The sequence below is a fragment of the Solanum lycopersicum genome, chromosome 9 (assembly GCF_036512215.1).
Source record: "Solanum lycopersicum chromosome 9, SLM_r2.1".
NCBI lineage: Eukaryota > Viridiplantae > Streptophyta > Magnoliopsida > Solanales > Solanaceae > Solanum > Solanum lycopersicum.
This window is the reverse complement of record NC_090808.1, coordinates 4,192,609-4,215,442: the sequence shown is the minus strand read 5'-3', so window position 1 is coordinate 4,215,442 and position 22,834 is coordinate 4,192,609. Positions and strand designations below refer to the sequence as shown.

The window sequence follows — 22,834 nt, the reverse complement described above, 5'->3', positions numbered from 1 at the left end:
GGATATAGTTAAAAAATATTTTCTCCCAAAAACTATGTAAATGTATTTAATAACTTGATATACTTTTGTTACTCCTTCCTCTTCTCTTCTCTCTAGAAAACATTTCTATTTTACTGCATTGATTGTGATTGTATTTACTAACATGTTTAATTATCTTTAATGGATTTCAATTAACATTAGATGTACCGGACAATATTTTATTAAAATGTTTAATCATCTTTTATGAAATTCAATTATATGCAGACTTTTTTGTTGACACAATCCGAAAAAATAGATATAATACACTTATATAAAACAGGGCCAATCACATCTAGTCTAGTCTATATAAAGAAAAGAACCACTTGGAGCAAGCAAATTGTGCATATTAATTCCAATATTATTGATCATTGTATAATATATAATTTTCACATTATTATTCTTGTATAAATAAACCACTCATTATAATTATAATTTTAATCTTGTGTAAATTGCTTGCAAAATCACTCCTCAATTTATTGTATTAAGAGTATGTTTGACATTGTTATTGAGAGTCCAAAAACACTTATTTAATGAAAAACTCATTTTAAATTTTTTTAGGAGTTTGGCGAATACTAAAATTGTTTTTAAATAGAGGCAGAAATAATTTTTCTATTGTCTTCTTGTCAGTGACGGAGTCAAAAATTTCATAAAGGATATCCAGAAATAGTAGCTTGCTATGTTAAAGGGTGTCCAAAATATGTTGATTAATCATTTCGAATATCTGTTTACTTGTATATATGCTATTTTTTTCGGACGAAGAGTATCCAATTGGACACCCTTACCACTATGTGGCTACGCCACTGCTTCTTGCAAAAACAGAAATAAAAAATTATTGTTTTTAAGATTAAAATATCTCTTTCATATATACATATTCATCAATAGATTTCTTATAAATCAATCAACATATCTCATAAGTTTGGTTAAGTTTCACTTAGAATTTTATATTTTATTTATATATACTATTTTATTTATATTTTATTTTACGTTTATGTATTATTATTTTATTTATTATATTAGTATTGCTTTGCACAATTAGAAAAAAGATAACAACAATATTTTGCAAGATTAAAAAAAATTTAAAGATTTTAGCATTCCAAAAAAGGTATAATATTGATTGAAAATTTTGAAAATGCACAGTTTAATTTAATAAAATAAAAATTAAATTAATATTCGAATAGATATTAAAAATAATTTCTCTTTATAAAATAATCGTAATACTTGAAGTACATTAATACTTGCATTTTTTTTGTAATACGACTCTCAAAAGCACTTTTAACAAATATTTGTCAAACACAAATTGCTTATGATAAATTATTTTTCAAATAAATAGGCAAAAACAAATTGTTTTTTTTTAAATAAAAATAAGCAGGTAATGCCAAACATACTCTAAATTTGGAAGTATAACTAATTTTAAGCCTTAAGAATAAAGAAAGATTCCAATAATACCTTGTTAACTGAATCAAGATTGACGTTAGTATATTTCAATCGATCTGGCTCCTCTCCATTTTCTCCAAATTTATACTTGGATGTGAGACGTATGACATAAGTAAGAATTAATGACCATGATTTAATTGATTAAAATAAGAGTCTAATTATAATTCAGATAATTAAGATTTCATAAAAATAGTAATGTCACAATCATACGAATATATATATATAAAATAAATTCTAAAAGATGCTAAATAAATAATAATTCATACCTTCAATATAGGAACATATCTTAATAAAAAGTTTTAAAACGAGTTGAAATTGGAGATTGCATTGGGCTCAGATATGATACCTCTTCAAATGGATTAAGTTTGAATGTGTTGAGATTGAACCCAATTCAAATTTTATTGAGCCCGACCCTTAAAATTCTGGACGGATTACATATGTTTGAGTTCATTTTTTACCATGCTTTCGAAGATAACATTGTATTGTAATTTCAATTTTAAAAATTGAATCGGAAACCTTAATATTGTTAGTATATGAAATTGAAATATATTTTTATTGAATTGTAGTATTAATTAGTGACTTAGCAAGTAAGTTCTATATTAGTAGTTCTCTCACAAAATAGTACAAAAAGATTATATTTTTTTAAAAAAGTATTATCTACCTTTTCAACATAAATATTTCATAACTTTGACTTATATTACATAAATATACTTATTTATAAACAAAAAAATTATAACAACATCAAAGGCAATGTGTAAACAAACGAATGCTAACATTTTATTGATTCAAATTCTTTTTTACTATTATAAATAGTATTAATATGTGAAATACATTATTTTTAATTTTAAAATGTAACACTACTAATAAAAAATTCTGAATACGTTAGGTATAAATAACTTTATAATGTCCTATAATTGTTTGCACATTATTGACTAATTTAGGTAAACGTCAGATATTAATAACTTTATAATATTCTGGTTTGTATCGACGTGATCGTATTAACGTAATCGTATCAATACCTAAGAAGATTTTTTTAAAATTTTATCTCAACCAAATCGTTGAAAAAGTGCCGTTGATTCTTCGTCAATCCACTGTGCTAAAATTTTTATCAAGAGCTAAAATTTTTATCAAGAAAAACCTCATACTTGTCCACCATATTTACTTTCTAGCAAATAATTGATTATCAGAACTATATGCAATTATAAATTATACTAATTGTGACATAAATAGATTTACTCATTCAATACTTTTATCGGATATACATTACCAAATAAGAGGAAATCAAATATATTGATGAATTGAGACTACTATCAAAGACACAACATATATTGATTAGAAGTGAAAAACAAATTGTTGTATCTAAGTTTTTCTTTTTGGTAATAATCATTCTTTTAGAAATTTATATTTTTTTTTGGTCATAATCATTCTTTTAGAAATTTATATCGTATACTTTGTACTACTAACATGATTTGCTAATTTAAAAATTAAATCGGTTAACCTAAGATGATGATATAACTTTTTTATTAATATAGTATAGTTTAACCCATTGGATAATATATAGTACGCAATAACGAGTCTTTAAACTTTCAAGCACAAGCACAACTGGATAAAAGTGTTACTTCATTTTCAAGAAATCTATTCATTAACGTTATACTTAACCGTTTCTTTTACTATATTAATTATTTCATATAGATTATTATGTAAATTTTTTTTTCTGAATATTTGTTGTTTTGGGTTGATAATATCTATGTACGAAGAGTTTTTAGATTCATCAATAATTATCTTTAATCGATCTTTTTGATTTTCCTTGAACAAATAAGTAATTTTTCTATAAAATATATTGACCCACTGTTAAAGCTTATCTTCTGATGATATATGACATACTTTTATGAAATAAATACACCATTTATGTTGAAGTTTTGGTAAATAAACAAATCTAGTATATTTGTTCACTTTTTTCAGCCTTTTGAAATGAAAAAGTTATTCGCCCTGGATATTTACACTAAACCAATACAATTTCCATTATTATGTGATTTAATGAAGTAAAACACATGTCAATTAATTATGGTTAAGTAAAATGAACTATAAATATAAACACATGACATACATGTATTGACTTGGTGTAAACACACCGTGCAAATAAGTTTTATCCCTTTTAAAATTTATTCATCTCATCACCATCGATTATTTATTTATCAAAAAATTCAACATCTCAGGTTGATGTTCACTTCATTCTCCAAAAATATCTAATAGTATCACTTTCCGAAAGCAAAATGATAAAATATAAAATAAAATTAAAGATGATTGTTTGAAGGATAAAGAGAAGATGATATAGTTATTATTTTCCTTTACATTACTCCCCGTTCAGCAATAATTTTCCACTATACTTATTCACTTTATGAAATCAATAGATAGTTTTCCACTATACTTATTCACTTTATGAAATCAGTGGATAATTTTTACTATGTTCCTAAATAACTTTTATCCTAAATTAAATTCATTTCTCTACACTATTTTTCAAAATATTGTATTTATTATATTTAAAGAATAATACAGTAATACCATTCTTGTATTTATAGCTCCTTAATAAGTGTGCAAAAGTGAGTAGTGAACAAATATTATCGAGAGGGTGAGTATTAAGTGTAAAAGCATAACCCATAGGTGACCCTTTAAGTTTGGCATGAATTTTCACTTAGATACCTTAAGCGGATGATGTTCATTTTAAACACCTCATGTCAGCTTTTGTTATGTCATATTGACACTTTTTGCTTAACTGGCCCAATAAGTGTATGTTTAATACACTTGTTGACTGCGCGTGAAATATATATTCAGTCGACTTTTTAATTTTTTTCTTGTTCTTCTTTCCAATTTCAGTCTCTATTTTTGCAAACATAAATATCCAACAATGACGAAGAGAAATAATTACAGTAAAATGATGAATTTGAATTAGAAAATTTAGAAATAGACCAATTTAAATAATAAATTATTCATGAGATTCTTTCTCGAAAGAAATTCATTTTCACATAAGAGTAAATTTATTATTTTTTAAAATAAATTTTTAACCTGCTAATTAGGATAAAAAATAAAACAAAAAGATATTTGAAAAATAAAATAATAAAAAAGGAACAGTGTGGTGATGGTTGTGAGCCCAAATGTTATTGGGAAAAAGAACTATCGTATTTGGAGAAGAAAATCAAAAGAAATGGGTGCCGAGATGTTTGGAGAATACAATGGTGGGTGGGTTGGGGGAGGGGGATTTATTGAATTAATTTTTTTTTAAAAAAATTATTGGGCAAAAATTTATATGTAAATGATTCATTGGTTATTTTTTTATTTTTATTTAAAAATAATTATTTAAGAATTATGTTTTACGTAAATAACACATATCGTTGTCTACTTTGTTAGTTTCACGTCATTTATTTGCGAGTGTAACACAGACTTTATAAATTTTTGTTGATTGGTAAAAAAAATTGACACATCAAAATTTTACATGAAGTATCTAAAAAGAATATTATCTAAATGAAGTATCTTAGTGATAGTTTGTGTCAACTTTTAAGGGCTATCGATTAGTTTGACCCTTTAATTTTAATCTATTAAATTTTAATATTATTTTATAAATTTCGTGATATTGATAGGGTAATTTTATTGGTACAGAAGATAAAATAAACACACTTTCTTATACGAGATGATTTTGGCACCTTTGTGTTTTAACATTTCTGGAATTGTTGAGCCGAAACCCGCACATTGTGGGGAGAAAATCCCTGAAACCCTTTCGAATTCGAGTAATAGATCTCCATGATCGAAAATGCGAACCATTAGCAGAGTATTTATAATAGGAAATGGCGTCGCCGGTGCAGAAAATCAGTGCTTCGGTTTGGTTCGAGCTTTGGGCTTATCGCATCGACAAACACTATTTGTAATATATTTCTCTCTTCTTTTTTTTTCAGTATTTTGCTATATAATTGATCGCCTGCGTTGTAATTCAGCTAGGTTTTGTGTGCTAGAATGTGTATTTTGTAGTTCATTATAGTTTATGCGAGGCTCCATGGATTACATTAGTATATATTAGCTACCATGTTAGATAAAGTAATATCTATGTTAGATACACTTTGTTAGCAATGGATTTAAGTTGTGGTATTCAGGAATCAGGAAGCTCGAGGAACGGGAATTAAGTAGGCTTGTTAGTAGATAGGGAACTCAGAGAGCAAGTGGTAGAGGTTAGGAGGGTGAATGATAGTATGATGGTCATTAAGCTAGTTGTGGGAGGGCTTACTTTTAACATAATTAGTCCATATGCACTGTAAGCAAGTTTAGACGAGTAGGTCAGAAAACTTGTTTAGGAGGAGTTGGACGAGGTTGTGAGAAGTATATCGCACACCGAGAAGCTATTTCTACGAGGAGATTTTTGATGGTCCACATAGGAACCACTTCAAGGGACTATGATGATGTTTATTTAGGAATTTTTTGGTGTAGTGACAATCACCCAATTTGCCAAGTGAAACTTCTTTCCCAGCTTGAGCTATCCCACAGAAAATTCTCTCTGTAGTAATTCCAATTTAATGTAATAGTTACTGAGGCTTGTAACATAGACATAAAATATGTGGGGATGTTCGACAACGTAATCTTAATTAACACTACCTTCCCCCTCCCTAGATAAATATCTCTTTTGCCAACCTGCAAATCTCTTTTCTACCCTTTCTACCACTGGGTTCCAAGCTGCCAGGTCCTTAGTAGCGACGCCTAGAGGTAAACCAAGATAAGTAGTACGAAGAACCCCAATGTTTTCTACTCTTGTCTTCTGTAATTTGATTGTGGTGATTGAAAGATACACCTCAAACTATTCATTGACGGGGGACTGACTTTTTTCCTTGACAACTTTTATGGGGTTGGTGATTGCAAGTTGCAGGAGTATTTCTAGTCTAGTCTACCTTGTATGGAATTTGAAGACAGCAAGGGTTCTATTTCTGCAGTATGTCTGCAAATGGACCATACAACAACAACAACATACCCAATGTAGTCCCACAAGTGGGGTATGAGGAGGGTTGCATGTAAACCTTATCTCTAGCTTAGGAGGTAGAGAGACTATTTTCGATGGACCCTTGGCTCAAGAAAATTACAGAAGTGAAGAAACCAAGGCAAAATACTCAACCAGGCATGACAAGACATCTAAAAAAGGAACAGTAACTACGAAAAATAATGTGATAGTCAAAGTAGAAGGAACAGAAAATAGTAATAGAAATCGAAGAAACAAGAAATTAAAAGAGAAATACAATGACTACTAGTATGATAAGTGAGACAACACTCAACACCAACTAACCTTCTACCCTAAACCGTGTCCTCCATAATCTCCTATCTAATGTCATGTCTTCGGTAAGCTGAGGTTGCGAGATGTTCTGTCTAGTCACCTCTTTCAGTACATCTTCGACCTACCTCTACCACTCCGCACTGGGTATCTGTGCATCTCCTCTTCAAATGGACCATGTTATGTGGAAAAAAAGAAGAGAACAGTTTTCTTTGTTGGATTAGATTTTAAAGGAAAATTAACTGAACTATTAGTTCTCTGCATCATGTAAGGTCCTGTTTGCCATAGTTGTTTAATGTGTCATCGTTTCTCATCTGGTATTTGCACTTATTTTGCTCATTGTTGCACAGCGAGTTATTAGGCCAAAAGGAGGTATTAACAAGCGACTTCAGTGGTTGCCTGTTTCTCTCCATAAAAGGTTAGAAAATGTCAGGAGGTTGATTTATGGAGATCCACTTCCAACTCAAATAGCAGTCAGAGGACATAAATTGTTGTCTCTTGCTGCCGAAAGACAGGGTACTATGAATTTCTGCTAGTTCACTCAATACTGAAAAGCTATCTTAATATTATATCTCAAATGATTGTGTTTTGTTGGTTCTGATGCAGTTTCTTCAGATATCCTAGAAGCTAATGCAAAATATATTGCAGCACTATCCTGTGAAGCATTTGCCAAGTATGTTCTGTTTAGTATATTTATGTTTCTCTATTTTGTGCATCCCAGTGCGTTGTGTGGTCCATTTGGTGTGTTTCAAGCTATTAGTTGGGCTGTATCAAAGCGAAGAAATAAAGTCAATGTGACATGAAGTGGAAAATGAGAAGTGAAGCGAACAATTTACTGAAAATAATGAAGTACCAAAATATATGAAGTTAGTATTTTAATAATCAACTTATAATTAAAATAACTAATTTCAGCATCCAATAGACAAAAATGCCGATATATTTTAACTCCTCAAAGTTGAAATTTAAAGAACCGATTGCTTATCGTTGGAATCACTCTGCGCCTCATTGTTTGAAGTGCACACTTTGTTGAAGCGCATGGCTTCCACATTGCTGCATCACTTTAAATGATTACACTTCATATTTTGTTAGCAGCTAGGCTAGTTCGGGCTTCTGTTTGTGAACACATCGATATGTATATATGCATCTGGTTTAAGCACTTCTCATTTTGTTTGATCATTTTTATTTTGCTGTTGAACTTTACTTCTTTTTTTTTTTTGAATTTACAATGAAATTTTTACTAGACAATAGCACCTACAAAGTGCATTGAAGTTGTTGAACTTCATTGTTGACTATAGTTTTATAGATGTTCGTCATCTTAAATCTTACTGAAGCCGGAGCTACACATAGATTGGGGCTTTAGGTCCTTACATGTTGCTCACTCTAAAGTACATAGTGCAAATTAATTTATTTTAAGGACAACGGTTTGGAGGAAAAAGTTGTGGAGTGGAACAGATCTACTGATGATGAATAATGATGCAAACAGTTTTTTCAGAGTTCCTGGAAATTCTTCTAACCTTTTTCTATAATCGAGAAATCTTCGAAACTAGTGGTGCATGGTTTGAAACTCAGTGGGTGCTCCTTGATCTAGTTTTGTCCACTTAAACAACATGCTTTTGCCTGCGGTAGTGTTCAAACACGTAACGTGCACCTAATCAACACATCGCGTATTGCACTCTTACCACTAGATTGAAGTCTTGGAGGTAGGAAATTCCTTTCATCTTAAGCTTGAACCTAATGAATATCGTTGTTGGCCTTGAGCACTTGAACTTTCTAGACAATCGAAGTAATAAGGATATGCTCAATAATGGAGATCTTTCTCTTTTTGGGATAAGTCTGACTCTGACTTGATAATAGAGTTGAAGGCTCAGAATTGGTATAAACCCAAATATATTTACTTAGCAAGAGAAAGGGACAGGACTCTCCTTAAATATTTGCTTTACGTACTTGTTTTTCTATATGTTTTGCTTGAGCTGAAGATCTATCGGAAACATTTCTACCTTCACAAGGTAGGGTTAAGGCTGCCGACACACCACCTACCCCAGGCTCCACTTGTGCGATTACACTTGGATGTTGTTGCACTAGTCCCAAACTTCAGGAATAGAAGATGGGAAGAGGAAAAATTCAAGTATTCCTTTAAGGATATTTGAGTTTTTTAATATAAGTTCTATAATACAGTTTCTATCCCTCATATGAAACCTCTTTTTAACCAATCAAAAAAGTTGCACATGAGGGATAGAAATCATATTACAGTAACTTTATCTAATTAGAAAACAAATTGCACTGTAGAATTCAAGTTTATGCAATGTTTACTCGAATATTCTCTTTGACAATCAAAAAACAAAAGCTCTATCTGAAAGAATTGCATTCAAGTGTTGCAATGGTTTTCTCCAGATCATAACAACAACCAACCCAGTGCAATCCCACAAATGGGGTCTGGGGAGGGTGGGATGTACCTAGAGCTTATCCTATGTTTGTGGGGTAGAAAGGTCGTTCCGGATAGATCTTGGATCAAAAGAGAAGTTTTTTGAAGTCGGGAGTCAAGAAAATATGACAACAAATAGCAACATATCTAGCAAATGAAGTAACAAACAGTAATACCCTTGGCTCCAACATAATTCTAAAATAGCTTGGATATTCTTGAGCCGAGGGTCTATCCGAAGCAACATCTCTACCTATGAGGTAGGGGTAAGATCTGCACACACTCTACCCTTCCCAGATCCACTTGGTGAGATTACACTGGGAATGTTGTTGTATGTTGTTTTGAGATAAAAATCACGTGGGTATAGCGACTTGGCTCCAAGCAACCTCAAATGTTTCTTTCAGAATTATGGGAATCACAAAACTAGCTGAGTAAGTTGAAGAAAAACAATATAAATCTAAAATGGAAAAATGGTAACAGGTATATGACACTTGATCAATGCACAATGACATGTAAAATTGGTTCTGCCTAAGGAAGTTGCTTTTGAGACAATGAGGGAACTGTCTCTGCTTGTGCGTTGCAATGGTTCTTATGCAACTGCAATACTAATTTCGCGTGAGCTTGTTTATGACTTCTTTATTTGCAGGAGGTATTGTTGGATCAAATCTTGCTCTTAGATGTTAATTACATCTGATCTTTCTATTTCACTTTCTCAAAATTTAGGGATGGTCCATCATTAGTAGTCGCATCAGGTCGTGATACTATCTCCATTTCAAGCTCAATAAAACAGTTAGCTCCAGAATATGTTTTCACTGTGCAGGTTTGACAAAACTAAGCTTTCTTGTATGATATATAAGAACTTTTTAACCCAGTGATGGAAATACATATTTACACTTCATTAGTTTTTCTGAATATTTTTCTCTTAATGTCTAATATTGTTACTGTATCGTCGTTCCTTTTCTTCTCGGACACTTCATATAATTTGGCATAGTCCTACAAAGTTTGAAAGCCCTAAAAAATAATAAGGTCATGCCACCCATATATAATTCTCTCTTTGACTAGGATCTGTTTGTTCCAAACATTGGATGTCAGAGACTGATGAAATTTAATTTGCGTGTAAGCACAATTTCATTCTGGTGTTCCATTTCTTTTTGAGACTCTATCTCGGTTTTGGGGTGCCCACAATTTGTTGAATCATAATTCTAGTTTTACCAACTTGTGTTTGACTTTATAACGGATTTAAATTCTTAGGAAATACAACATCATTTGACATTAAGGACCTCAAGTTCTTTAAAGTGAATTTTATTCGTCTCTACTGACCAACTCTCCTGCATCTTTGAGATTGAATAATCATTGCTTTTAATTGTTGGGACATTAGATTCGGCATATAGTAGTATTCATGTTGGTCATGTCACACACATAGTGGAGGGAGGGAGGGATATCATGTGACAAGTGCTCTCCTAAAATAAATTATTTTAGTTTTTTCTCGTATTCAGGATAATATAAACCTTTAACATAAATACGAAAAGCCCTTTTTCTATGCCAATGTTGTTTGGAATTTCCTTCATATCTTCTTCTTCTTCCATGTTTGAAGTTCCAAATGAGTATTAGAATGACAATATGCTAATAACATATAGTGCTGGGAAGGAGCAGGTACATAGGCAAAGAATAGGATTAGATGGAGAATTGTCCCAGCTAGTATCTGGTGGACAATTTGGAAGGAGAGGAACCTTACATGCAATGAAAGTATTGAGAATAGTATGGAGAAAATCAAATTGAATTGTATATTTTATTTTTTGAGCAAGTCAAATTGAATTGTATATTTTATTTTTTGAGTAAGTCAAATTTAATTGTATATTTTATTTTTTGAGTAAGGCAACTTTGTTTTAAAACCAGTACTTAGGTAGCACTGAAACATTTGAAATTGTATTTTGACTTTATGTTTTTGGTGTAACTAGTTGTATTCCAATGATACTGTTTCATCATTGACGCTTTAGATTCTCTGTAGTCACAGGACAGTAGATCGTACAACACTCTTGTAAATATGGTTTCAGTGCAACCAATGTACTGCTTTATTTATAATGGGTACAGAATACCATTGTTCCCATCTGTCCTATTCTTGGTAGACAGAGTTACCTGGCACCTGTTGCTGGTGGGAGGTGGCAGGTATCCCGTGAAATTAGTCAAGGTGCACGAAAGCTGGCCCTGACACCACAATCATCAAAAAAAGAGAAAAGAAATAGTTATTATTGTAGAAAAAAATATAGTACTAGTTAAAATGGTAAGATTCTGTTGTGTTATGTTTTCAGATTCAACATCCCAGATCACGTCTAAATAGGTTTGACCTAGTGATCACACCTCGTCATGATTATTATCCTTTGACACCTGAGGGACAAAAACAAATTCCTTGGTTTCTTCGAAGGTGGATAACCCCTCGCACATCTCCTGAGAGACACGTGGTATGCAAATTTCTTGAAAACCTTGGAGTTCTTTACCACCTCCACATTTTGTAGACATCTTCACTGAGAATTTTGAGGCAGATACTGACTGTTGGAGCCCTTCATCAAGCTGATTCTAATGCGCTGAAGGATGCAGCTGACACTTGGCACGATGAGTTAGCAACTATACCAAAACCTTTGCTTGTGGTTAATGTTGGAGGGCCTACAGGTAGTTTGCATATTGAAGTCTCTTTCCTGTACTGTGGTTTGAATATTTTGTTGTGAAGGGGTGATTGACATTTTGAAAGTCAGTATTTAATCCTTGTAGAAATGTTATGAAGTAAACTAACCAGGTTCTGAATATGCTTAAGCCACAATTGGCATCATCTGTTACTATGCAGTCAAAGAAAAACGTAAAAAGATTATTTACAGGGAACTTTGCAGCAACAGAAACAGTAAAAAGATAATCATTTTCCTAACCTAGAATATCTCCACAGAATGAAATATTCAACGAACTGATTACTAGTAAATAGGGATAGCGAGCTAACAAATTATTTACGAGGACTTATTAGAAAAACACTAAACCAATAAGACAGATGTATTTAACTTCCTTGTAATTAGGCCTTCACTGGCCCCTTCTGGATTTTGTTTTTAAAACAACTTGTTACCATCTCAAAAATAAAAGCAATCTGTCCTGAGCAGCCAACCATAGTATAAACCCGTGTTTCAACAGCATTGTTCTATTCCAGACCAGCTCAGCTATCTATGACCATCTCTTTGGTGAAGGTACCAACATTTCCAGATAACTTGTACTAATTGAATTCTGACCATTAATAGTTAGCTTATACCTCCCTAGCTGATTGCCAATTTTTAGTTTGTGCAACCTCTTTCAACACTATTTACAATCACTAGGTGTCTTGTGACTCTAAAAATCACCACTATTGTTCATATAGACTTCATTCACCCATCTTACCCTAAATATATCCTCTTTTTCCATCAGTAAACCATATCAGCTTACGGCTTACCAGTAGCAGCCAAATTCCAAAGTCTTTTAATATTCAAACCTCCATGCTTCTTTGGTTTGCAAATTGTGGTCCAAGCCACTTATGAAATCTGCTGTTTTTCCTCTGTGCTACTCCATAAGAATTGTCTCCATCTCGTATCTACTTCATTAAGCACACTCTGGGAAGGATAAACGCAGACCCCTAGAAATTATGCTAGCAAAATAGGACTGGATTAATAACCTGCAATCTGCCTACATAAGATAAGTGTCAAGCAGAGGTTGCTCTGTTCTTCTCTGTAATTTTTGAGACACAGTGGTGGCAATCTAGTTTATTACATTCTTAGGTGAAAGAGGTAAACCTAAGTACCTAACAGGGAAGGTTCCAGGGGAGATACCAGTTAACTCAAATAGCCTGTCCCTTGTTACACTGTCTACTCCAGCTGCAAAAAGATTTGATTTGTTAATATATGCCTCTAGTCCTGAAGTGGCTGAAAATGATGTAAAGCTTGGATGATCTCTCAGTGCGTTTTTAGCATTTATACATTGTAAGCATTTCATAAAAGAGAAGCGTTGTTGCATTTTATATGACTGAAATGTAATAACTTTGTTTATTACATTGTGAAGGCAAAGTTGTATATATCAGCTTTTGAGTCTGTTCTCAATGATTACTCTGATATTCCTTTTGGTATAAGAAATCTGCTTCTAATTCTTCGTGCAACTTCTCAAAATGTAGAATTTGCCAGCACAATTATTACAACTTGATTAACTGGTTATTTTCCTTTTTTGCTCACAAGTCTTTCTTTCCAGGTCATTGTAGATATGGTACAGACCTAGCAGTGGAGCTAACAGCCTTGCTTCTGAATATTGTTCCAACCTGTGGGAGCATCAGAGTATCTTTTTCTCGTAGAACTCCTAGTAAGGTATATGATTTCATCAGTTTCATCTGCCAATTTTCCTTCTCGTGATTGGTTGTTGATATTGTAGTTAACAGGTCTCAGACATCATATGGAAAGAGCTTGGAAATCATCCTAAAGTTCACATTTGGAACGGTCAAGGTACAGCTGATGCAATGTTTGTATTCCTGTCCCTCGCAGAAGAGAAATGTCTCTTCAATGAGAAAATAAACAGCAAAAAGAAACAAGTAACAGAAGTTTGAGCTTTTTGATGAGCTAAACAAAAGGGTGTTCTGATGTCAAATTTAATTGTTACTCAGCAGATCTTGTATAGAGATTCAACAAAGAAATGGGTAGTATAGTTTGCTATTAAGGAAAGGATAATCAGAGAGATACTTTAATCTTTTTCCCTCGAAGAGGAGATATTGCTGATACTTCAATTTTCGCCTAATTCTCATAATTATTTGTATTTCCTTCTGATGCCACTGACGTAATGTATACGAGCCTTTTACATTAATACCTTTCAGGTCCAAATCCACATATGGGACATTTGGCTTTTGCAGATGCTTTTGTTATTACTGCTGACTCAGTTAGTATGTTAAGCGAGGCTTGCAGTACGGGGTAAGTTGGCCTTTATGCTGACTCTTTTCAATTCGATGTCCCTTTTCTGTTATCCTTTTCATTAGCATTTCATCAGGAAACCTGTTTATGTAATTGGTGCTGAGCGATGTACGTGGAAATTCAGAGACTTCCATCAATCCTTGAAAAATCGAGGAGTGGTTCGTCCATTCCTTGGAAAAGAAGATGTGAGTAATAATTCTATTAATTTATATTCTAGGCTCCTACTAGGCACAAGGATAACATCACCCTTCTAGTTTTATTCTCCTTCGTTGAGTTTTTGCATGGACAGAAATGACATACTGATAAATATTGGTTTGCAGGAAGATAACTGTACAATATATCCTTCTCTATCCTCTAAAAGCATTATATAGTATTGAAATTCAATTAGAAGTGGTTAATTTTGCATGCTATTTGACGAAATATCTTCTATCTCTGGCACATCTTTTATTTGGAATTCAAGTGAATTCACCCGTGAACATTATGATGCTTACAGTCACTGATCATGAAAGAGCATGATGCCTGCAATCCAGAGTTTTGACTTCATCCTCTTATTTTGTAGATATCTGAAAGTTGGAGCTATAGTCCCCTGAATGATACTAAGGAGGCTGCTGCGCATGTGATTACCGCACTAGCCGAACGAGGATGGCGATTGCCATCATAATTTCTACTCTACTAAAGTAGTAGTAGTAAATTGATCCAGGTATGTCGAGGGTCTACTGGAAACAACCTCACAAAGGTAAGGGTACGGTCGGTGTAAGTGTACTTTATTTTATTAAAATGCCTGATCACAAGCAGCTCTTGTATCCTCCCATCAAATTGATTGAAGTTTTGTACAATAACAAATATTTGCTATGAAGTGGAGATTCATTTTATGTCATCAGAATAATATAGCTATAAATACAAACTACGAATTTAGGATTGTGATACTAACATTTTGCATACAAAAAAGTATTATTAAAATTTTTAGTTTTAGGTCATTAAAATTGAATAAAGAGAATTTAGCGATGATTAATACAAGTGTGTTGCTAACTCTTAATACTAGTTATTGAATATGTTTCACTTTGGGATTTCCCACCTTCGTGGTTGTTGCACTCGTTGTTCATACCTTGTTTGCTTTCTTAGACTTCGTAGTATCCCAGATTGCATCATTCCCTTCTGGCTAACGGGCCAAACTAGACTTTCATCGATGTAGATGCTTGCCTCCCAAAAACGATATCCATCAATAATCACCTTTTGACCTGTAAAAGATTCATTTTTTGGATCATAAATAATGAAAGTTGATTGATCATCCTCAAAAAAGATTTCTCCTTTATTTGACATCCCGCAAAAGAGCGGAGAAAACTGATATCCTTCGGGATGACCATTAGGTCGATTCATGGTATACATCTTTGTCCAAGATTCTTTAATTCCACATTCCTTCATTATCCACACATCTGTTTGAAGGCTATGATTATTACACAAAATAGAAAGATCACTTCCCAAAACTCCCATAGATGGCGTTAAATCAAAATCTCCTTCTCCATAAAAGGGTTTTTCCACCTTTCCCCATTCTCCATCAGTCACATCAATACAAATGATGTCCCAATCATTATATGAATGTTGATATTGATCTTGATCTTGTGAAAGTGATTTAGCCCAATGAAGCTTTCCCTTCACAAAAATACCATTTTTCTCTCTAACCGCCCTAACCGAACGATCATGCACTAACGTTCTGCATGAATCACTATTTGAACTATATAATCTGACCTCTTCTTTGGAAATAAGCACTAAATTATAATCATCACGAAGCTCATCATATCCAAAACCATGCAACACATAGCAACCACATTGAGGATCACGAAATTTCTTGAACTTCCTAATTGACGGGTTCCAAAGAATTAAGTCCTTGCCAATCGATAAACAAATCAATCCATTAACAGAACCTAAAATCTTAAGTAACTTACGACGATTTTGCATAGGATAATCCAATTGAAATGTCTTAGGATCAGAATCATAAAGCAAGGAATTGATGGAGCAGTCCATAAGATGGCGGTGAGGTTGAATAAATGTCAATAGGAGTCTATTGTGGATGAAATCCTTGTTATTAGTAAATAACTTAAGATGAGTCTTGATAAAATTAGGGCTAGAGATTAAACAACTCCATTGCGATGAAACACACTTGAATCGTAAAAGAGATTTAACAGCTAATCTCGATAAGATTTCAATGATGAGCTCTACCGGCAAAATAAGAATTTGTTTTGGCTGTAGATGGGAACCTTCAGACTCCATTAGGGTTTTGACAATTTTCTTTTCTTTTCTTTTAAAGAGTGGGGTATAATTAAAGGAAATATTAGCACTTTTTGGTATAGAAAAGAATTATTGAAAAATAGTAAATTATTAGTTTAGTCCTCGAACTATTTATAGTATGAAAAACTCATTAACCAAATTTAGATACATTTAGCGGTTTCAAATTCTTATAGGAGCATGAGACTCTTAATGAAAAGCTGAGAAAAATATTAAAAACACTTCTAAACTTGGTGATAATTTAATGATCGGTAAATAATGAGAAGAAGAAAAAAATAATTATAGAAAAATCATAATCATATTTTAGTTTTATACAGAGAGAGAATTGATAATTTATTTTATGACATTAATAACATATGGGTGGGACGTAGGATAAATTTTCCGTATGAGAGTATTCTTTACGAGAAGATACATTTAAAAAATATTTTAATCTTAAAAATACCTTTTATGAGAGTGTTCCTATTTACAGCCGGTTTATATAATTTGAATTTAGTGTAGATTCTTATATGATTGTTTCAACCTGATGTAGTTATGGCCTATCTATGATCTCTGAATTGTTTTGGGTTCATTTGAACTTCCGATAATTATATTATTTTTATATGGTTAAAATAATTTTTTAGATATATATAGTAAATATCGAATCCGCTTCGTAACACCTATTTTTGCATTGCAGATGTGACTGTTTAAACTGGATAAATGACAACTCCCTATGATTTCGAGAAGATTTGAGAAATATAATTTCTTTTGATAGCTAATTAATTGTTGTACTCCCAAAAAGGAACTTGTATAGGCTACTTTAGATTGTTAGATCAATCTCTTTTGTTCGTTAGAGGCAAGCTGGTTCATGTCCCCCTTTAATCTTTTGTAAGTATTTCTACTTAATTATGTTTTACATGGTAAGGGTCTAGCCAAACCCCCCACAATCCTAGACTCACAACCTATTGGTGATGGCTTCGTTAAAAAAATAATAATCTTTGTATAAGAAAAATATTTTTTAGAATGAAGAAAAACTTTTATATCTTGTTGTCATTTACTCTTTTGTCACAATGCATTATTCGTATATCGCTAAAAGTAGTGCATATTTCCTATTGATTAATATAAAGTTAAGTTATAATATTGTGTATATTTTAGTCTATTGTTATTGGGAGTTTATCATTGAATTTTTTAAAGCATGATAATTAATTGGATTGTCTAAATTGGTTTGCACTTTTTTATTGTTAAAGAAAAAGAAATTGTAGTTTTATTTTCACCAGACTACATTACACTTCTATAGATACTAAATGTTACAATCAATATGGCGGATTTAAATTCAATATACGGGTTTAAAATTTGAAAAATATACACAAGAAGTAGTCAAAGAAAGTTAAACATCCACTATATATATTTATAAAAGTATTTTAATCATGTGTAAATAATATAATTTTTCGCTGAAAAGGATTTTGATGAACTTGTGATTATAAAGTGGCTCCACCAATGGTTACAATAATAACAACAAAAACATACTTAATATAATCTCACAAATCAAAACACGGAAATCATGTACACTTGGCACAAGTTATAAGTTTTGTGCATATTTGCAGTACTACTATCAAACCGTACATCAGAATACTGAAAAAAAATTTAATAGTTGATTTTATGATTTTATTTTCACTTTAGATGATATTAACATTATTAAAGAAAAATCTACTTTTTATCAAAAATATTTTAGAACTTTCACTTAAATAATTTAAATCTTCATATTGATAAATAAAATTCTTACATTAACATACAATGTAATGCATTGCAAACAAATGTCTAACATCTTATTAACTACATTTTTGTGCATGTTTATGTAGTAGTCTCGAATGTTTCGCATATAATTATCTGATACCTTTCTCAAATAGATGTGCCAATCCAACTCAAATGGTAGATGAGCTATAAAGATTTACTATCCACTATAGTCAAAGTGAAAATGTGTAAACCATAAAACAAATTACATGAAAGTCGAAACCTATATTAGGCCGAACCGAACTAGAGAAGTAGTTCGAAAAAAAAAATTAGTGCTTCCACAACAATTTCTTCTTCTTTTCTCTCAAACGTCGTCACTGAACCCCATTTATGGGGAAATGTGGAGATTCTTAAAGTTCAACCATGACTTACTCAGCAATAGACACATTCTATCTAGTAGAGTAGCAGATTATAAACTCGCCTTCTAGGAAAGATGAAATTGATGAAGTTACTGAAACAACACTTCGAATCTATTATGAAGTATGTTTAGAATTTGTTAAACTTGAACTTCTTCCTGTTAAGACCTTCAATCTGTTTTGTACATTTGCAGCAAAACTTACTTGTTGTGTCACATTTAATCTAGTCTTTTGTTATAAGTCTATATATGATATACCTGCATCTAGGGTTATAAATGTTCCATAAAGAAGTTAAGTTATGTCACTCTGTTAGGGACTCTAAAGGATTTTAAATTCTACAGCTTGTCACTTGAATAACTTAACGAGGCTTGTGTCTTGCTTAGAACATAACAATTACTTGCATTGATGAGGATTGTGACTTGATTTGCAAACTAACAATTTAGAATAATAAATAGTGTTACTTGCCTAAGTTAAACTGCTAAAAGGATTAAGTATTCTTCCATTCAAAGGGTACAAAGGATTTTTAGTTCTAATACTGACACTTGCTAGGGATTTATAAGGTCTACCTTGATATTTTCTTTCATACGAAAGGAACATATACTATCATGACAAGCCTCTATTAAACTCTTGTCAGGTGCATTTTATGTTTATTTTTGCTAAGAGGCATGTGCTAGACTTCTAAATATTCATCATATGGATTATTGTTCTGCTTCGACTGATAACAGCAGTGAACCAAGACTAAGAATGCTTGAAATAGTATGTTCTAATCCTGATTAGAACTTGTAACAGTTAAGACCTATTGCATTAAACATGTTGACAATGTGTTTAGAATCTTATTAAACTTGAACATCATCCCGTTAACACCTTCATTCTGTTTTGTACATTTGCTGCAAAACTAGTGTGACACAGTTAATCTAGTCTTTTGCTATAACGTCTATATATGATGTAACTGTGTCAAGGGTTATAAATGTGCTTTTTGTCACTTGAATAACTCAATGAGGCTTGTGTCTTGCTTAGGACTTAACAATTACTTGCATTAATGAGGGTAGTGACTTGCTTTGCCAACTAACAATTTAGAGTATCAAGTATACTTCCATTCAATGTGTACTAAGGATTTTTAATTCTAATACTTGACAATTGCTTGCTAAGGACTACCTTGATGTTTTCTTTCATACTAAAGTAACATGCACTATCAAGACAAGCCTCTACTAAAGTCTTCTCAGTTGCATGTTATGTTTGTTTTTTGCTAAGAGGAATGTGCTAGACTTCTAAATATTTAGTATATGGATTATCCCTGCTCAGACTGCTAACAGCAGCGAACCAAGACTAAGACTGCTTGAAATAGTATGTTATATTCAAGATTATATTAAATATAATGTTATATTCATATGGAAAAAAACTAGTTCAAGTTAAAAATCAAATCTGAAAAAGAAATTCAAAATACTTAGAGACATAGAAAATAAATGATTCACAAGGAACAAAATAGAGTCAAGCTAATTGTCTTGACCAAAGACATTTGATATAAAATAAGAATTTTAATCGAGAAGTGATTTGACCTGTGTAGAGTGCCTCTACAGCTTCACAAATTAGGCACTCCAATTACATAAGGAGAGCATTCATCTATATATCCAATTCATATCTAGATGTCCAATTGTGCTATAAATTTGTTCTGTGATGTACCTATGTAAAGGGTAAAAAATGTGCTTATAATGACCTAAGTTCTATCACTGTGTCAAGGATATAGTAACTGTCTTCATTCTGTTTGGTACATTTATTGTTTACTTTATATAGTGACTCTATAATTCTAGTAATTGTGACCTAATGACATTCATCCATAATTTGTTGAAATAGTAAGCTTGAATCATGACTAAGACAAGAACAAACGATAACAGCAAAACAATGGCTTGTCAGACATGCAACAAACAATACAGGATTGCTAATCGTACAAAACATGACAAGACATGCCAAAAAGATATGGTACATACTGATTAAACTAATATTTGAGTCCTATACAGAATGCAAGATAGTTGATTCTGTCCATATACTAATACGAAATTCCTTTTTTTTGGACAGAATAATAAGGCAGAGAAGGATGATGCAGCTGCCAGAGCCAGAAAGAATAAGAAATCAAACAAGAGATAATGTTCTACACTACAGCCACTTGAAATGTTTTGAGTTACTTCACTAGTTGAATGCTAAATTACTCTCTCTTGTAATGAATTACTCTCTCTTGTGTTGAAGAGACCTATCTCTTGTAATGAATTACTCTCTCTTGTGTTGAAGAGACCTATCTCTTGTAATGAATTACTCTCACTTGTGTTGAATTACTCTCATGTGTTGAAGAGACCTCTCTTGTAATGAATTACTCTCTCCTGTAATGAATTACTCTCTCTTGTGTTGAATTACTCTCTTGAATTACTCTCTTTGTGTTGAGTTACTCAATTGTTACTCAATTACCCTCACTAGTTGAATTATAATTCAATTACCCTCACTGGTTGAATTGTTACTCAATTGTCACTAGTTGTATTAGAATTCGATTACCCTCACTAGTTGTATTAGAATTCGACTACCCTCACAAGTTGAATTGTTACACAATTGTCACTCAATAGTGTTGAATTACCCTCACTAGTTGAAATATAAATTCGTTTACCCTCACTAGTTGAATTATAATTCGATTACCCTCACTAGTTGAATTATATTAGAAATTCAATTACACTCACTAATTGAATCTCACTAGTTGAATTAGAAATTCAATTACCCTCACTAATTGAATTACCCTCACTAGTTGAATTAGAAATTCAATTACCCTCACTAGTTGAATTAGAAATTCAATTACCCTCACTAGTGTTTAAGTGTTGAATTATCATTCCGTGCTCACTTGTTGAATTAACCGTAGTCTCACTTTTTGAATTAGTCTTAGAAAATCAAAACTAAGAAACACAAAATCTTGGCTAATTACATATAGATCTACTCAATTAATATTAAATTCCACATATACAATAAATTAGATATAGCTATCAAAAATCAAAACTTTGGGATGTACATTGAATTGAACCATTCAACTATTCAAGATATAAAAAAATTAAAACTTTTAGAGGAACAAAATAAAACTTTAGATCAAACATCAAAACTTGAAACTCTAAAATAACAAAAAAGAGGTACAAAATAACATTGAAGGAGATTAAAAATCGAGACATACCTTGAATTAATATTGAAGACGAACATAGATTTAACATGAGAAGGATTAAGAATGTACTTATTCTCTGAACCTAACCTATAAATACTTCGTGTGTTAAATTATTTATTTTACAGTCCTTTTCTTCTACCTAATAAATTATATTATATTTGATTGGACTCCCTGTATTAAAAAAAAACATGTGTAGAAGAAAAAAAAATAAAATTATACCAACAGAAAATCCGAGTATTTTTGCAATAAGTAGGTAAGTAGGGTTTTATTTTATGGGCTTCAGATTTTTTAACACTACGCCCAAAATATTTCTTTTTTATTAAAATCAAAAATAAATTAATAGTTTTTTTAAAATATTTAAAAAGAAATATTATTATTAAAAAAATTTAGAATTTTTTTTGGAATTTAATATCTAAAATCCTATTATCTTCTTGGATGTTTTTTTCGTAAAAAGCAACCTTTAAATTAAAGTTAAAGTTGCCTCTTTTCTAGGCTTTTCTAAAAAACGGTCCAATCATAGATAATATTTTGGTTTCTCCTAGGCGTCTTTTACTGTAAACGAAGGATTAATTTAAAATACGAAATATTAAATATAAAATTTATATTAAAATTTTAATTATGATTTTTTTTCCATGTTTAAATAAAAAGAAAAAAATTATTTACGAAATAATATATTATTTCCGGTTTTAACCAATTAATAAAATAATAATATTTATTTATTGCTCAAGTCATACGGAGTATTTGTATTTCTAGGGATAAATTAATACAATAGAAGCAAAAAAATTGAAACGTCACCACTCTACTCCTTTAATTAATCTATTGAATTACAAAAATAGTCTCTTTGAACTTTTCCGTTGATTTCTCCTCACTCTTATTAATTGTAAAAAAAAAAAAAGAGTAAGTAAAGATACTAATATAAAAGTATAGCGTAATGTAGAAGTCAATATCTTAAAACGATATAAATTATGCAAAAATATCTAGTAAAGTCATCAAACTTTATTTTATATCGATAAAATCACTCAATTTTAATAGGCAGCGAATTATACAATTATGCATTATACAATTGTAGTGAAATAGGATAGCGAATTATACAATTGCAGCGAAATAGGCCAG

The 22,834-nt window shown here is 31.6% G+C and overlaps 2 protein-coding genes and 1 long non-coding RNA gene across 5 annotated transcripts; 1 reads left to right on the top strand and 2 right to left on the bottom strand.

The window, feature by feature from the left end:
• Positions 1-5,119: 5,119 nt before the first annotated feature.
• LOC101268501 (mitochondrial fission protein ELM1-like) lies at positions 5,120-17,429 on the top strand. 3 transcript variants are annotated; one of them, XR_743049.4, is made up of 12 exons: positions 5,120-5,368; positions 7,105-7,270; positions 7,361-7,427; positions 9,897-9,993; positions 11,483-11,632; positions 11,714-11,840; positions 13,422-13,534; positions 13,606-13,669; positions 14,035-14,128; positions 14,205-14,313; positions 14,688-14,864; positions 17,085-17,429. XR_743049.4 is itself a non-coding variant. In XM_010327591.4 (12 exons), the coding sequence occupies exons 1-11, from the start codon at positions 5,258-5,260 to the stop codon at positions 14,787-14,789; spliced, it is 1,200 nt and encodes a 399-aa protein (XP_010325893.1). In that variant the 5' UTR covers positions 5,120-5,257; the 3' UTR covers positions 14,790-14,828; positions 17,085-17,221. The 3 variants fall into 3 exon arrangements, 2 of the variants coding, with proteins under 2 accessions (XP_010325893.1, XP_004246476.1); XM_010327591.4 differs by having other exon boundaries at positions 14,688-14,828; positions 17,085-17,221; XM_004246428.5 differs by lacking the exon at positions 17,085-17,429 and having other exon boundaries at positions 14,688-15,014.
• On the bottom strand, positions 15,185-16,396 carry LOC104649068 (F-box/kelch-repeat protein At3g23880-like). Its single transcript, XM_010327589.3, has one exon. It carries the CDS (start codon positions 16,394-16,396, stop codon positions 15,185-15,187), a length of 1,212 nt encoding a protein of 403 aa, XP_010325891.1.
• A 2,438-nt stretch (positions 17,430-19,867) lies between the features above and the next one.
• On the bottom strand, positions 19,868-21,838 carry LOC112942235 (uncharacterized). The gene is made up of 2 exons (XR_003248318.2): positions 21,734-21,838; positions 19,868-20,214 (listed from the first exon to the last, which is right to left on the bottom strand). It is a non-coding gene; the product is annotated as an uncharacterized lncRNA (long non-coding RNA).
• Positions 21,839-22,834: the final 996 nt, after the last annotated feature.